At 39.7% G+C, this 15,189-nt stretch overlaps 1 protein-coding gene across 1 annotated transcript; it reads right to left on the bottom strand.

Annotated features, from left to right (window-relative positions):
• Positions 1-29: 29 nt before the first annotated feature.
• Positions 30-5,210, bottom strand: LOC306842275 (ras-related C3 botulinum toxin substrate 1). Its single transcript, XM_079372420.1, has 6 exons — positions 4,868-5,210; positions 3,564-3,635; positions 3,299-3,416; positions 2,747-2,809; positions 2,154-2,313; positions 30-1,335 (listed from the first exon to the last, which is right to left on the bottom strand). Exons 1-6 carry the CDS (start codon positions 4,900-4,902, stop codon positions 1,205-1,207), a joined length of 579 nt encoding a protein of 192 aa, XP_079228546.1. The 5' UTR covers positions 4,903-5,210; the 3' UTR covers positions 30-1,204.
• Positions 5,211-15,189: the final 9,979 nt, after the last annotated feature.

Raw genomic sequence — 15,189 nt, 5'->3', positions numbered from 1 at the left:
CAGTTTGGACAGTAGAGATGAAGAACAAAGCATTTTAAATGTGTTTATTTGCTTTTCTTATAAAATCAGCATTTTACAAAATGAAAGTTAAAAATTAAACCATGTGTGCATTTGGAACTTTTCAATAGAAAAGCTGATCAGATGGGTCCAGAATTACAGAATTGCTCATTCAAAAAAACTAACATGTTCTGAATAGTTACTGTTCATGGTTTTATTGTACAAGACAAGAAATCAGACGCAACCTTCGAGTGCTCAGACACTGGCTTGACTTCATAACAGGTGATACGGTGTCACACACTTGTAAAAGCATAATGACAGTGTTCACTTAAACACAGTAAGAAATAAAGGAACAAACTAGAAAGCTATAACAAACTAAAACCTGTTGAAAATCAAACTGCTTATTAGCAACAGGCGACTTTTACTTCTCTCTGGCTGCTACAATCACTTTAAGTCATCAATGGGTTAAATTATCTTAAAATGATGGTGTCTTGGATCATGCAAAAACAAAACGAAATGAAAGACAAGAAAACATAGTGTTCATGGAGTGACTTCAAAGTGATGACTGTTGACTGAGATTTGGCAGCACCTCAGACAAGTCAGATGACGCATGTAAACAAAACAGCTAAGTGGACCACAGCTGAGACAATAGAACGACCATGACACAAAGGAGACATTAGAGCTTCGAGAAAAAAAACACTGTTTTCTAAACTTTAAGTTTCATCAAGGCAGCAGGAATCTCTTTAGTGTGTAGGGGAGAGAGAGTGTAGTGCAGGAAATCCTTCTGTCGTTATTCAATCTACACTAATGTCCTAAAAATCACGTTCAAGTGTTGTAGTGTTTCTTCACAATGTCAGAGGACAATGATGAGTGTTTTTTTTTTAAAACTCCCTCTTGTTATACAAACCCAGATCCCAATCAACCCCCCCCCCCCCCACCCCCAACCTCAACCCCCAAGGCCTTAACAAAGTCACTTCATTCCTGTCCATCTGAAAGCACTTACTAAATGTAAGCAGCAAAGGTCCGACAGAAGACCATCAGTGCTGCTTAAATCTCTGAAGTTTTTTCAGACAGAAGTCGGATCTATCAGCTTCTACAAAAGCAAGGACACAGGGGTGAATAGATAATTGGGGAACCCAGCCGTCTTCCCTTTAAAAGGAGGCGAGTTCTGACGGCAGCCACGTCTTCTACTCCCTGTGGGTTTCCATTACAACAATGTACACTTCCTCTTCCTCTTCTTGACGGGCGGGGGGCACAGGACCGCCCTGATGGCTTCATCAAACACCGTCTTCAGGCCACGCTGAGTCAACGCTGAGCACTCCAGATACTTCACTGAATCTGGTGGGAAGAGGAAAAGAAAACAAAGAGAGTCCGCAAATGAGCATTACAGTCCAAAAACGGAATTATGAGCTTGAGTCTGATGATCCAATCCAAACACCCAAACTATACGTTGACGTTATAAAAGCTGCTCGAGGTTTCAAAACAAACAAAAGCCTTTAAATAAATCATAAAGGCACACTCACACTGGGCAACCTGTACCATACCCAAGCATGCTTCACTCTTCAAGTCCAGACGACTGTGAGCACAGTACACCTCCTTGGCCCTCGTGGAAGAGGTGCTCTTTGTCACGGTGCACTTCAAGCACGAGTACACAACATGGACAGCCTTTATTAAATCGAGAAATCCAGGAGTGTTCTGACTGTATCTAACTACAATAAGTAAAGTAGCCGTCATGTTCTCGGTGCTGTTCTGTGTGGACTCAATTGTGCGTTCCTTTTATTTTTTTGTCCTGTAAACTACTAACTACGAATGTCTTGTGTCCTGCCTGTCTGTATACTGCTACTGGATGCCTTGAATTTCCCTCGGGATCAATAAAGTATCTATCTATCTATCTACTGCACAAGACGTTACCATGCTCAGGCCCAGATCCTCCTGGAGCAGTACGAGTGTAGGCCAGCGGGGGAATGGGGGGGGGGGGGGGGGGGGGACAATCATGCACAGCACGGGACAGCTTTACCTAATGTGAGTGTGCCCTAAATGTTTGCTGGAGGTCGATTTAAGAAACCGAAAAACCATTCAAATGAGAAAACAAAATACTTGTACAAAAATCCTATCCAATCTTGAACAATCAATCGATGTTTAACTTGTCAACTAACTTATTTCCTTGGCCATGGCCAATCCCTGGGGGTAGATAATAGGGGACAGTTTCTTCTCCTTTAGTTTTTCGATGGTATCCTTGTCATCTCTCAGGTCCAGCTTGGTGCCCACCAGAATGATGGGTGTGTTGGGGCAGTGGTGTCGCACCTCAGGGGACCACTGGGGAAAGACAGAGAGAGAGAGAGAAGGGGGCGGTGTCAAGAGGCATCAGGGTGCACATGGTGTTTAATGTGGATGGTTTGCTAAAATAGTAGCTCGCCTTCTACATTCGTACGTTCTTATCTATATTTAATATGCTGTCACCTTTGAGGAACTCGAGGACAAGAAAACTCGAAATACTTCCAAAAAAGAACGATCACGATTTGTACATGAGGATGTGCATATTTAGGTGAAAAATCGAGCGTTTTTATCTTGACATAATACAATGATATTGTTGCTGGAACTAAAAATAAATGGTTGTGATTCATCAAAGCAAAGAGCTACACTGACTTAATTCAGGTTCTCACTGTCTATTCAGTCAACTCGAACACTTTCAGTTCAGGTTAAAGTTGTTAACTGAGCAAACATCAGAAGTTCAGCAGGTTGTTCTCACCTTGGCACGGACGTTTTCAAAGGAGGCCGGACTGACAAGTGAAAAGCAAATCAGGAACACATCCTGAGGCGGGGAAATGACAAATTACAACAGAGCAAAAAGGAAAATAAAAAATAAAAGTAAAACCACATCAAACTTTAAATTCAATAACATTACAGTGCTGAAGATCCACAAACCCCACACAATTAGCCGAACAGACCCCAAATCTTCAGAAATGTGTACACAAACAAACTGGAATATGTAGGTTCAATGCGAACTGACTCTGCTTTTCTGTTCCTTGTGAGTCTCTGACACAGAGGCCAGTTTGTTGGAGGGACAAAGAGTGCAAACAAAAGCTCCCTTTCACTTCCTCGAGCCGTCCTCCAGACAGTGTATAGGTACTATGGATACTGGGCTCTACTCTGCAGAGTGTAAAGACTCAGTGAATAACTCCAAATCAATGCTGACAATGTGAACACAGTGTATTTGCTAACATTGTCTGGCTGATACTGGTCTGAGACACACAGTTGTCCCCACTCTGTATGAATGCTCAGATGTGTATTGTGTACTTACTGTTTGTGGGTAGGACAAAGGCCTGAGCCTGTCGTAGTCCTCCTGTCCTGCTGTGTCCCACAGGCCAAGGTTCACTGGTTTCCCATCAACCATCACATTGGCAGAGTAGTTATCAAAGCTGTACAGAGCAAGGTGAAGATGAGCTTTCAAATTGAATCATACTAAACTGTCATGTATGATGTACCAGATGAGTACTGCAGAGATGTGTGTGTGTGTGTGTGTGTGTGTGTGTGTGTGTGTGTGTGTGTGTGTGTGTGTGTCTTACACTGTGGGGATGTACTCTCCAGGGAAGGCATTGGTTGTGTAACTGATGAGGAGGCATGTTTTACCCACAGCCCTGGGACAAGAAGAAGACAGGAAGAGAAAATTAAATGATCAGAAAAGCTTTGACTGATAGTTTGGCAGTTATAGAACCCTGTAAGTGAAACTGGAGTTCGGCCTTGTCTTGCCTGGCAGGTTCATGGGTCCAACAAGCCCGGTTTAACCTGTGTTTGCCTGACTTGACCTGTTTCAATGGAAATAAGCTTTAAGCCTTTTTCACTGAAATGTTTCATTTTATGTCAAAACTTAGTTTTTGCATATTTTACATGGGCCTTCTTAAAAGTCAAATACTCACACATCAGTTTAATTATTAGCAGATACTATCTAGAGGCAGGAAATCTGTGTGTGCTGCCTCAAAGCTTTACATTTAAAACTCAGCCAAAGATAATGAAGGTCTGTTCATCTTTCGTGAGTTGATCTACACGGCACACTTTACTCTTAATACAAATGTAACTTTGCCAGTTCTTCTCTTTGGTTCAAGAGATGAGCCGTGAACTGACTGACCTGTTGATTTCAGTTCACTGCTGTCTGAAAACTCAGTTTCTTTCTTTGTGGGATGACACAGATAGTACGAGGAGTGTTTACAATTAAGAATAAAGAAATAGTTTATGGTCTTAACGGGATATATTCTCTTACAGCTCTCACAAAACTAATGTGAATATATTAATTCCTAGATGTCGACATTAAACCTATTATCTCCTTTTTTTGTTCACGCTTATAATACAAAGATTTGAAAGATTAATTATTTGTACAATAAAAATGTTAAACAGTTACGTTGTTTTTGTTTTTTTAAGGCTAGACAGGACTGATGTTTTTGGTAGATATGATTGTGTTTATTCCAAATAATTAAGACAAAAAAAGGTAGTAAAAACATTTGTTGAGTATATTCATACTGGGCCGACTTTAAATGGTTTTAAACTCATGTGGTTGTAAGTTGCTGAATGGGACATTGTTGTGATTGAGTGTCGACACGGCAGACTTCGTGCAATAAATGACATAATGTGACCCGTTCAGTCCCACCTAACCGGAGCATGTCGATAAATCTGTCTGACCCAACTGGACTGAAGAGCAGGAACAACAACAGCTGTCGTTCATCTTGGCATCTTATCTGAGGCTTGTTAGCTGCTAGCCAACTGTTGGTAACTGGGTCAACCAAAACAAACTATGTTAGCTTTTCTTTACACCACATTAGTACAACTTCGTAAAATTAGGAGGTTAAAACTAGGATTAAATCATTGTTTCACTCACCCGTCCCCCACCACCACACACTTAATGGCCTGCATCGGACGTCTCTGTCGCAAAACAACTCAGCTCAAACTCAGGTAGCAAAGCTAGCCAGCTAACGTGGCTAAAATAAACCGGCTCTTTGTCGCGTGCACAGGTACAATGTAAACTAAGTCAGAAGAGCTCCAGTGTGTTCAATAAGTTAAAAAAAATGAAGACAAATTCCCGATGTTTCTCGCACACAGTAACACCAAGTGAAACTCCAGAGTTGTGATCCACGCAGGCAACACCCAGGAAATAAACTCTGGAGTCCAGATAGAAAAACGCCCTCGGTTTGGAGCGAGGAGAGATCCCCGTAAGTCACATCCGGTCAGAGCAAGACGGCTCAACTCCGCCACCTACCGGTCATACCCAGAATTAATAAAAAATACTCACAATAAGTTAGGGATATTGTTATTTACATGAGTGCTTTTCCTACGTGGTCTCAATTTTAATTAAATAAGTAATAGTTCTCTTGATATCACGACTGATGAATGAGAAGAAGCACCATTTTCATTAGTGTAATATTTATTACCCCAACAATTTAGACAACAACAAAGATTACCCCAAATAACCAAAATTGACAAAGTCAGGGGCCTTGTTTTTTGTATTTTTTGGTATTGGCCCTAATATGTAAGGCGCATTGTACATAGTTGGACCATTACCTGGAAAACACAAAATGAGGTTTGTTTATCACCCTAATACAATTGCCTCCCTATCCCAAAAACACTTTACGCATGAAACCCACAGAGGACCTCACAATATCCCTAACTTATTGTGAGTAGTGTACATTTATGGTCATAACTGGAACAGGCCTGCTCAGGTAAGTAACAACTTCTTTGTTGCAACCAGTCGAGAAGTAAAATTAATTTTATTGTATAATTATATCAGCCCTAAGTAGACCAACTGCAGCACTACATTAATAGGATAATCTATATTATTTTCTAACCACGGGAAAGGAGAAATACAGAGTGATTTTAGGTTAATGCTTTATGTTATTTAGTAATTCAGGTAAACATATAGATGCACTTTTAAATGATTAAAAACGTCTTTTACTTTTAATATTGAGCAGGCTACTTACAAAATTCAGTATGCCACATTTACTGAATTTACATTACATTTGACATTTTTCTTGTTCAAACTGTTGCTTCTTTAAGGCTATATGCCATAAAGTCACTCCGCGGTTTAGCAAATCAACAGCAGAGGTCAGCATTTTATATTATACAATTTTAGACTGACGTCTAGAATAGTGTCTAGTCTTTATAATCTAAAACACAAACACACACACACACACACACACACACACACACACACACACACACACACACACACATTTGATCTAATTACTGAATCAATGAGTCACTGACTCCATGGCGACCATGCAGTGCAGCATCAATGATGCACACACAAACACTCCCCTTGGGTGCCACACACACACACACACACACACACACACACATTAGTACCCCCGACTCTGGATTATGTTATTGGGGGATTTCTCCTGCAAACAACACATTAATAGGATAAACGTCAGCACAAAGTGGGGGGTAAAGGCAGAGCAGAGAGATTAATGAAGGATAAACAGGCCTGTCGCTGCACATCAGGGAGGCTGTAAAACACAGAGGAGAAAACTGCACGATATAAGGATGTCAAACTGAGAAAAGGCATGAAGAGTGAAGGAGTATTCACGCAGTTCCAGAAAAAGAAAGAAACATTTTAAGAGTTGAAGATGTATTGAAGACGTAGCAACAGCACTTTCAAAAAAAGATTGGTCATATCAGAGTGTTATTGGCTACATAGAGCAGCCCTCAATATTCTGGATTTCCCCAATAGCTATATTTCTATGGGTTAGTATCACATTTTAACTAGTTTTAAGAAAGTCAATAAATCTTATTGCCATTAGTGCAGTGCATATACAATTTACTATGGCAACCCATATTCAAAACATCTCCAAGATCTGGACATAATACATAAAATAAAAAATAAAGTTCTGAATATGTTTTAACTCAGGTTCTCAATTATTTCACTTATTTCACCTATCAAGCTTGATATCAGTTTTTTTTTTGCTGATGCTGAGATATAGGTATTAAAGGTGGTTGGCTTCTGAAGTGTAAAATGTTCTCAGTATTAATTTCTTTGAATAATTATTTAAATTGGTGTAAGTATGACTGCCAGAGTCCTTGCTTGGAAACAAATTAAAAAGGTTCTTGTCTGGGAGTCATATCCAGCCCTTAGGATATTTTTTGCTAAATTTATCTATATTTATTTATTGCATAGATAGACATTGGGATGTGGAATTTGACAGTGAGAATCCTGGAACTTGTGGCAATGTAACGAAATAAGATTTAGGAGGGTGACATTGATAGCATCCACCGTTAATCTGTTTACCCTGTAGGTGATGGTCTCAGGTGGCAGGGACGATGCTTTTGATGTGGGCCAAAACAGCTTGTCACGGCATTTGGTGAACTCTGGGGAGACAGCAACTCAGAGACAGTCTTTTCTATTTTCAGTGCAGGTGACAGTGACAGTGACAGTGTTTGGTATTTAATTAATGTGTAGGTTTCTATACTGTCACACACCAACATACTTAACACAAAAAAGTACTGTTTTGATATGATTAAATGGCTTAACATAAAAAGGAATTGTTAGACATTACTTATTTGCTTTGTCACTAAGCATCTGATAGAATAATAGATAACACTATTATTTCTATACATAACACAAAATAATAAAAGCAGCATGTAGCTATAGAGCAAGCAACTGTCAGCTTAGCTGGAATAGGAAGATGGGCAAACAGTTAACTTGTCTCTGCAATAAGTAACATAAACCCCAAAACTTTGTCATTAAATAACTCATATTGTGTTTGTTGAACTAGTTAAAACATTATAAAACAAATATGGGAATATGTGCCAAATACTTTCTGAAGCAGTTTCAAGGGTACCAGCTCAAAACACTTTTACTTTTGTAAGAAATAAATCAAGCAAGTGATGTTGAGTTAAATTGTGGATTATCAGTTGATGGCTTTGTTCCTCTATGATAACCAGTGGTAGAGATACATACTCATTTAGTTTGTGATCTTGGCTTACCTTATCTTTAAACTTGTATTGACCTTTTATGGCGTTAACACCATAATAAAATAGTAATGCAAGACTTTTGCAATTACAAATATCTCTGTGTACACTTGCTGGCTTCAGGGGAAGCATTGCTTCCAATCCAAAGTGAGAGTAAAGAGGTTTTATAGGGCCGGAAAAACTATTAGCACAAACTTTTTCTGCTGAAGCTTTGTTGTGTAATGCCCAGCTCTCTTACTGCTTCCATCCTCACCACTTTCAGTCCATATGCATCTCCCCTCACACTGCAGCCTGGAGATTCGTTTCATTGGAACATTATGAGAAACCATTAGCTCTCTTAATAATCACCAAGATTTAATGACCCCAGTCATGGTGCTCTCATTTGCACAGGAGTCAGATTGACAGTCTCCAGGCAATCAACTCTTAAAAGCCAGAATGTTCTCTGTAATGCTTTTAGTCACAACGGAGAGTCCACAGGGCGCCTGCTATCACATCATGTGGAGAAAGTTCACATTTTCAATGGAGTGAGAGTTAAAGGATGAGAGTATTCAGTGGTTATTCCAGGGTTCTCATAATTTCAGCTAAATGGAGCGCATAAAGCAGATGGCAGAACACAGCTGACACATTGGCATTTGTGTGGCTGCTATCTCTGATTCCCACATGATCAACGTACAGTAAGTCTATCCAGTGTATCTGTAATAAGATCCTGTAGATAACCAGCAGTGTGATAAATCATTCAGCGGCCCAAACTGTAACATCTGATGTTTGTTCTGGGAATTCATCTTTACAAACAAGTCTGTTTAAGACATTGCAGTGTCATGATGTTTGCCTTCCATAAAGGTCTTTCTATCATTCACCTTCTTCTAAAACATATATGCCTTTGAATACACGAAAACATTTTGTATTTTTAGGCTAAGCCTCTGTGTACAGTTGCCCCAACACTAGAAATTCAAGCAAATTAATTCTATTTCATTCTTTGAAGTCTCTGCACAGCCTCTAGATGCTCCCTGCAAACCTCCTCTTATCCGAATGCATGTTGAGCTGTGACAGAAGGATATTCAGCTTACTTTCAAGTTGGTTTCAGGCAGCTCTGCTCAGTTTATTTATTAGCCAGTGGCAGCAAATGCGAAGCTCCCTAAAAATACACCTCACTTTTGAAGTCCTCCATCTGCACTCACAGCATTGTGCAGCATATGTACAGCATTAGTCAGGGGATGGATCGGGACTTCTGTGTGTGCATCACTAGTGCACAGCTCCATACACATTTGATGGCAAATCAGCCATAAGTCATTTTTGCAATCAGATTCATTTAGATGTAGAGAAGGGAGATGAGTGACATGCTGCTATAATGAATGTGATGGGAAGTTTGCTTTTTGCTCCCACTTGGAAAGATGTCCCACATGTTTCCTTTGACCCTCATTTGATTCCTTATGTTGCTCTTTCTCCCTTTCTCCTCTTTTTTCAGTTTCTCTTCCTGCCTGCTCCACTCTCTCGACCATTGTGTGAAAGGAAGTGTGTCATGTTACTTGTGTGTTTGCATTAGCAGGAATGTGTGTGGGATTGTTGCAGATGGTTTTACACAGGATGCAGGAATTCCGCAGAAAGTCGACAGAGTCGCAGCTTTGAGTGTCTATTCCTACATCAATAGACACGATTTCTCAGTAATATTTTTATGAGACCTTATTCAGAATATTTCACACAGCAGCCTACAGCTGTGCTGCAGTGCTCCAGGTTAAATTTAGTATTTGATCATCTTAAAACCTTTTTAAAAATAATTTCACAGCTCCTTGTTAGATCAGCAACAAAAGAAAAGCGTGAAAGTAAAATTTCAGAAGAATACCAGGCAATATTCAAGGCATTTTGATAACTTATTAGCTACTGTTAGACAACAGCAACAATGATGCGAGCATAAAGCAAAGTTGTAGCTAACCTGAATGGTTGTGTGCGATTTCAGACACACAGTCCCTTGTCCCTCCTTTAGGAAAACTCCTGTCTTTACGGTGAACTCAACAGCACAATGGAAAAAAACCCTTTTGGGACACCACTCACCAGCCCCAGTTAATTATTTCATTGCTGCTACAGAATTAAAATGAGCAGAAATGTAATAATAAATAACAGCATAAACATTATTGATAATTAAAATTATACTAAGCACATTTTTTTTTACAAAACAATAAAATATAAGACATAAAGTACTGAATTTTTAAAATAAAGAAAACTATTTTATGTCAAGCACTGACGCTTAACAGTGTTCTAGTTTGAATCCTATTGGATGTGACTTTCTATGTGGAGTTTGTGTATCCTCCACTTACATATGTGGTTTCACTCCTGCTTCCTCCCACAGCTCAGAGACAAGCTTGTAAGGTTAATTGGTGGCTCAAAGTGTGAGTGTTACAGCTATATCTGCCCAGTGGTTGACTGATGACCAGTCCAGGGTATACCCTGCTTCTCGTTTAATGACAGCTCGGTTGGCTCTCAAACAACCCCAATCCAGACATGCGATATAGTAGATGGACCCATGGAGGGACAATTCTAATCTCTCTCTGTTTTTTTGCAATCCATTTTTGTTTCAGTGAATCCGGCAGCTGACATTTTCAAAGGTACAATGTTAACAGAATTTTCAAACCGGAATACAGCAGTTCAACCCTTTCCTTTTAACATTATGTAGCTTAGCACCCTGTCACCCTGCAGAAAAATGTCTGTCATGTGAATATGGTGCACAGACACATAGTCGATTTTTATTAGCAGAACATATATATGATACATTTGATACAGCCTCATAGCAAAACACAGTTAACTTATGACTGATTTTTCTTTCAAGGACTTACATAAAGAGACAAAGAATTAGCCAAGCAAATCAATCCAAACAAATCAAACCCTAACACAGCAGCTGAAACTGTTTAAATCTGTGTTTTCCTCTATGTAACAGTAAGGGTCATGAAACAGCTTGTGCTACGTGCTGACCGCAGTCGTACAACAACTGCCAAAAGATGCCCTGGATGAATCTAGCTACAAAAATGTTCAGGGAATGAAAAAAAAATTGTTGGAAAAAAACCCCGAAGCGGCATGAAGCAGAATCTGTCACATGGATAATAGAATTTGGATTTGATGTTTGTTTACAGGAAGGATGTACCTGTGTAAATATCCTTGTGTACTGTATTACATTTTGTGTTCATCCTGATACTGATGGATAGTTAAATGTACTTTATGTGTCTCCACCTCCCCACAAGGTTTGTGAAAACCCACATCTCCTCACATACCATAAAGCTAACTTAAATCAATGCCGTGGGATATATAAATGTGAGACCAACCACATGATTTTTCCCAGACAAGATAAAGTGAGGCTCCATTTATTCAGAAAGTACATGTCTCGTCATGTGCATTTTAATCTATGTAAGATGATGTCAAATGAGAAATTGACTTTTTAACTACATTGCTGCTAAATTACAAAAACACCCAACATAAACGTGTCTTTGTTTGGCTATTTATCACGTGAAAAAGAAAATACACCATATTCATCACGTTTCACATGCCCTATAAAATAAATCCAAGAAACTTGGAGGATCCCTGAGATAATGAGCTAATATTTTATGTTGTTTTCTCAAATACAGGACTCATTTTCACTGGATAACAAAGCTGGTTTTCTCATTGAAACAGGTTAATATTTTCCACCATCCTGGGATAAGAAAGCCTGAGTTCAACTGGAACACTTTCTGGCGATCTAGAAAACCAATGACTCGTCTGGTCACTGTGACAAATAATCATAGATTAAAGAAACAATGTTTAACTCCATGCACTGTAGATGTCACCCTTTAGCACCAGTATAAAACAAAAATAGACCGCTGCTTGGCGACAACTCTAACATACTGAAGCCTCAACCCTCCTCCAGCGACACTTCCAACCCCTATCCCGTTGTCACGTTCGCACAATGGAGTCAAGCTCAAGTGGCAGACAAAGTTGTCCTTTGCTCAAGCTGCTGCCTGTGGCCTGCACTGTCGTGTCAGCAGGCTAATTTGGCGCTTTTTAGTTAGCTAGTAGTTTGACATTGCATTTAAATCGACAAGGACTCGTTCACGTTCCTGGGATCCACCTGAAGTGGACCTCCCACATAGACACAATCAGAGAGAAGGCACAGCAGAGAATGTACTTCCTGGGCCAGCTGAGGAAGTTCAACCTGGAGCTGCTGATCAAGTTCTACACCTCCATTATTCAGTCTGTTCTGTGCACCTCCATCACTGTCTGATTTGGATCTGTAACCAAACTGTACAGACACAGACTGCAATGGACAATCAGGACTGCAGAAAAGATCATCGGTGTCGACCTTCTCCCCATCCAGGACTTACTGTATTCTGGTTAAGGGTCAGGAAACGGGCAGGGAGCATCATCTGTAGAGCCCTCACACCCTGGACACAAACTGTTGAAGCTCCTCCCCTCCGGCCGGCCTTACAGATCACTGTACGCCAAAACAACCCGTCATAAGAACAGTTTCTTCCTCCAGGCAGTCAAAGAGTGTCAGACCTGCTGCTGTGAAATAACCCTGGAACTAAACTGTCACTGTGAATGTACATATATTATTTAATTTAAATGATCATCTACGCTCATTCTATAATGTAAATCCTGTAAGATAACTACCTCATATTTACTTTATCATCCTTTTGCACTACTCACCACTGCACTATTATCTTATTTAGTCTTGTGCATATTGTCTTTAATTACTTGTTTATATTTTTAGTTAATTGTTAATATTTTATTGTTCACATTGTACAAAGAGAGCACAGTCTACCGAAGTTAAATTCCTTGTGTGTTAAACATACTTGGCAAATAAAGCTGATTCTGATTCCAAACACACCTGAATAGTACATAAACATGGCTGATGATGGACAGGAAGAAATTGCAATCATAAAATTTATTCGCAATTGGGGTGGCCATGTTGCCTTCCGAACAGCTCTGATTACTCTTAAGACACCTCCCATCACGGGGAAAAAATGGAAAGACAATCTTTACAAACACTGAATATTGGGAGTTTGATTAGGTTTGGTGAAAGGGGAGAATCAGGTCCCAAATTGGCCAAATAATCTAGTAGCAATGTAACCCATTTAATGAGGCATGTTAAGCTTATTTCTGTTTGCTTTGTGCTTTTCCAACTCCAAGGATACAAGACAAATAAGTTGAGATTATTAGAAAACAATCAAAAAGTACTTTTTATCACAGGGAAATAAATAAATAAAATGTATGTGCTATTAGGGCTTCTGCATATTAGTTGGTTTACCATTGAATTTTGTGTTGGCACTTCACTCTAGGATGGATTGTCCGTACATGTTTCGGTTGGCTAAATTTTCCTCAAAAATCACGTCTAAAAATGAATCATGTTTAAATTAAATGTGTTTTAAATTTGATCAGATCTGCATCATGTGCAGTTTATCTGGCTCCGACAGTGTTTAGCTCTCATAAAGGTGTAAATGTGATCCAAACTATTCTAGTAAACCATCATTCTGCTCCCTGAGCTCACACTTTTTATGGTCAAAGGCCAAGTCTGAATGAGGCTACATACAAATACAGGTGTAAAGGCAATATGCTGTTGAATATTAGTGACAACAGAAAGAAGGGTCGTCTTTACACTAAAATGATGTCTTGATCGCAGCTGGATTTTGTTTGTCAAACATGAAACTGTGACATGGCATCTAATACTGGACCATGCTTTAACTGGAGAATGTCTCTGTGTAAATAAGACAATTAATGATATCACTTGATTTTTGTGAGCAAAGACATACTAGCAAATTGACAAATCAGCCTTACCCTATATTTCTTCTATGCTTGCTCACACTGTGTGTATGTGCTGAAATCAGACTGCTGCACATACACACAGTCATCCACTATTCCAGGCTCGGGGTCAGTCCATCCACTGCACACGAGATGTTTTAATTTGCCCAACATATGCTGCCTCACAGGACCCTGCTTCCAGTAAAATATGGAGTGCATTCATGCAAAGTTTTCTGCTGGAAGTGCAGGCAGAGATGATGTCAGGCTGGGGTTAGGGGTCAGAAATTAACCAGCCAAGCAAAGTCTGACTCGTACAACTTCCGCTCCTCATGTCAGAATAACTTGATATCCTTGGTTTAATTCCGGCGGCATATGAATTCATTAAAAAAAAAAAAAGACCAGTGCTTTGTGGACAAATGCTCCTTGCACACACTTGTCACATTGTTAACAGCAGAAATGAATAAACACAAGGGTTTCATTGATTACAGGGAAAATAATTGAATTGAAGGATGAAGAGAGTGTGCTTTTGCTGGACTCCACCCTTGAAGTTCCACTGTAACTGGAAGCTGAGCCTCTTCCTGTTCAGTTCCAGACGTCTGTGCTCAATGCCAGAATATTCCCAAAACTGACGTCCTTACCCCCCCCCCCACCACCACCACCACCACCACCCCCCCCCCCCCCCCCCCCACACACACACACACACCCTTTACTTTTTTTTGCAGAAATAGTAGAGAAGAAAAGCAATGTATATGAAGACATCATGTGTTTTATTCACTACTCCATCAAGTTTGAATTGTAACTCCCATTGCTGTGGGATTTTATTTGTTTATGCCTCAAGCTATAAAAGGGGAAAAAACATGTACGTACATGTTCTATCCGAGGAAAGAAGGGATATTATACTTACTTTTATATACTGTATGCTGAGATTTAGAGTATTGCAGTAACTCGTAACACAAACTTCAGACAGTCATCTTTGTGTTCCTGGAGAACATGTGGTCAGATCACAAGGCTTGTGTTTTTGGGACTAAGCTAATCAATATTGAAAGGCTATTAGACCATGACAACTTTCTCAGTTTTTGGCTCTTTATCCTTTGACATTTTCAGGCTCATAAATTCAACACACAGCGTTTTTTCTCTGGTTGGAAAACAAGATTACTTGGAAATGGAACCCTTAACCCTTAACCCTTGGAGTTATAAGTGTGGGTTTTTTTAGTGCGTGAACATCGTGAGATTAAAAAATAAGTCACTGTTTGTGCTGTCCTCATTCCAGTAATAGTGAGGTTATTTCTAGTGTATGAAACAATGGACTCACACAAGTTATGTCAGCATGGCTGTACAGCAAACAAGTGGACTTTACAAAAAGGAGAGGTGTACAGTGTACTCAGAGTGGACCACAGAGAAGGAAGTGTGGGAGTGGTGCACTAGTTTCCATATTTGTTGCATAACAGTTGGAGCTTTGCATGAACATAAAGAAAA

Source organism: Symphodus melops, assembly GCF_947650265.1.
Source record: "Symphodus melops genome assembly, chromosome: 21".
NCBI classification, from domain to species: domain Eukaryota; kingdom Metazoa; phylum Chordata; class Actinopteri; order Labriformes; family Labridae; genus Symphodus; species Symphodus melops.
Note: the sequence above shows the minus strand (reverse complement) of the source record. Positions and strands in the feature narration are given on the sequence as shown.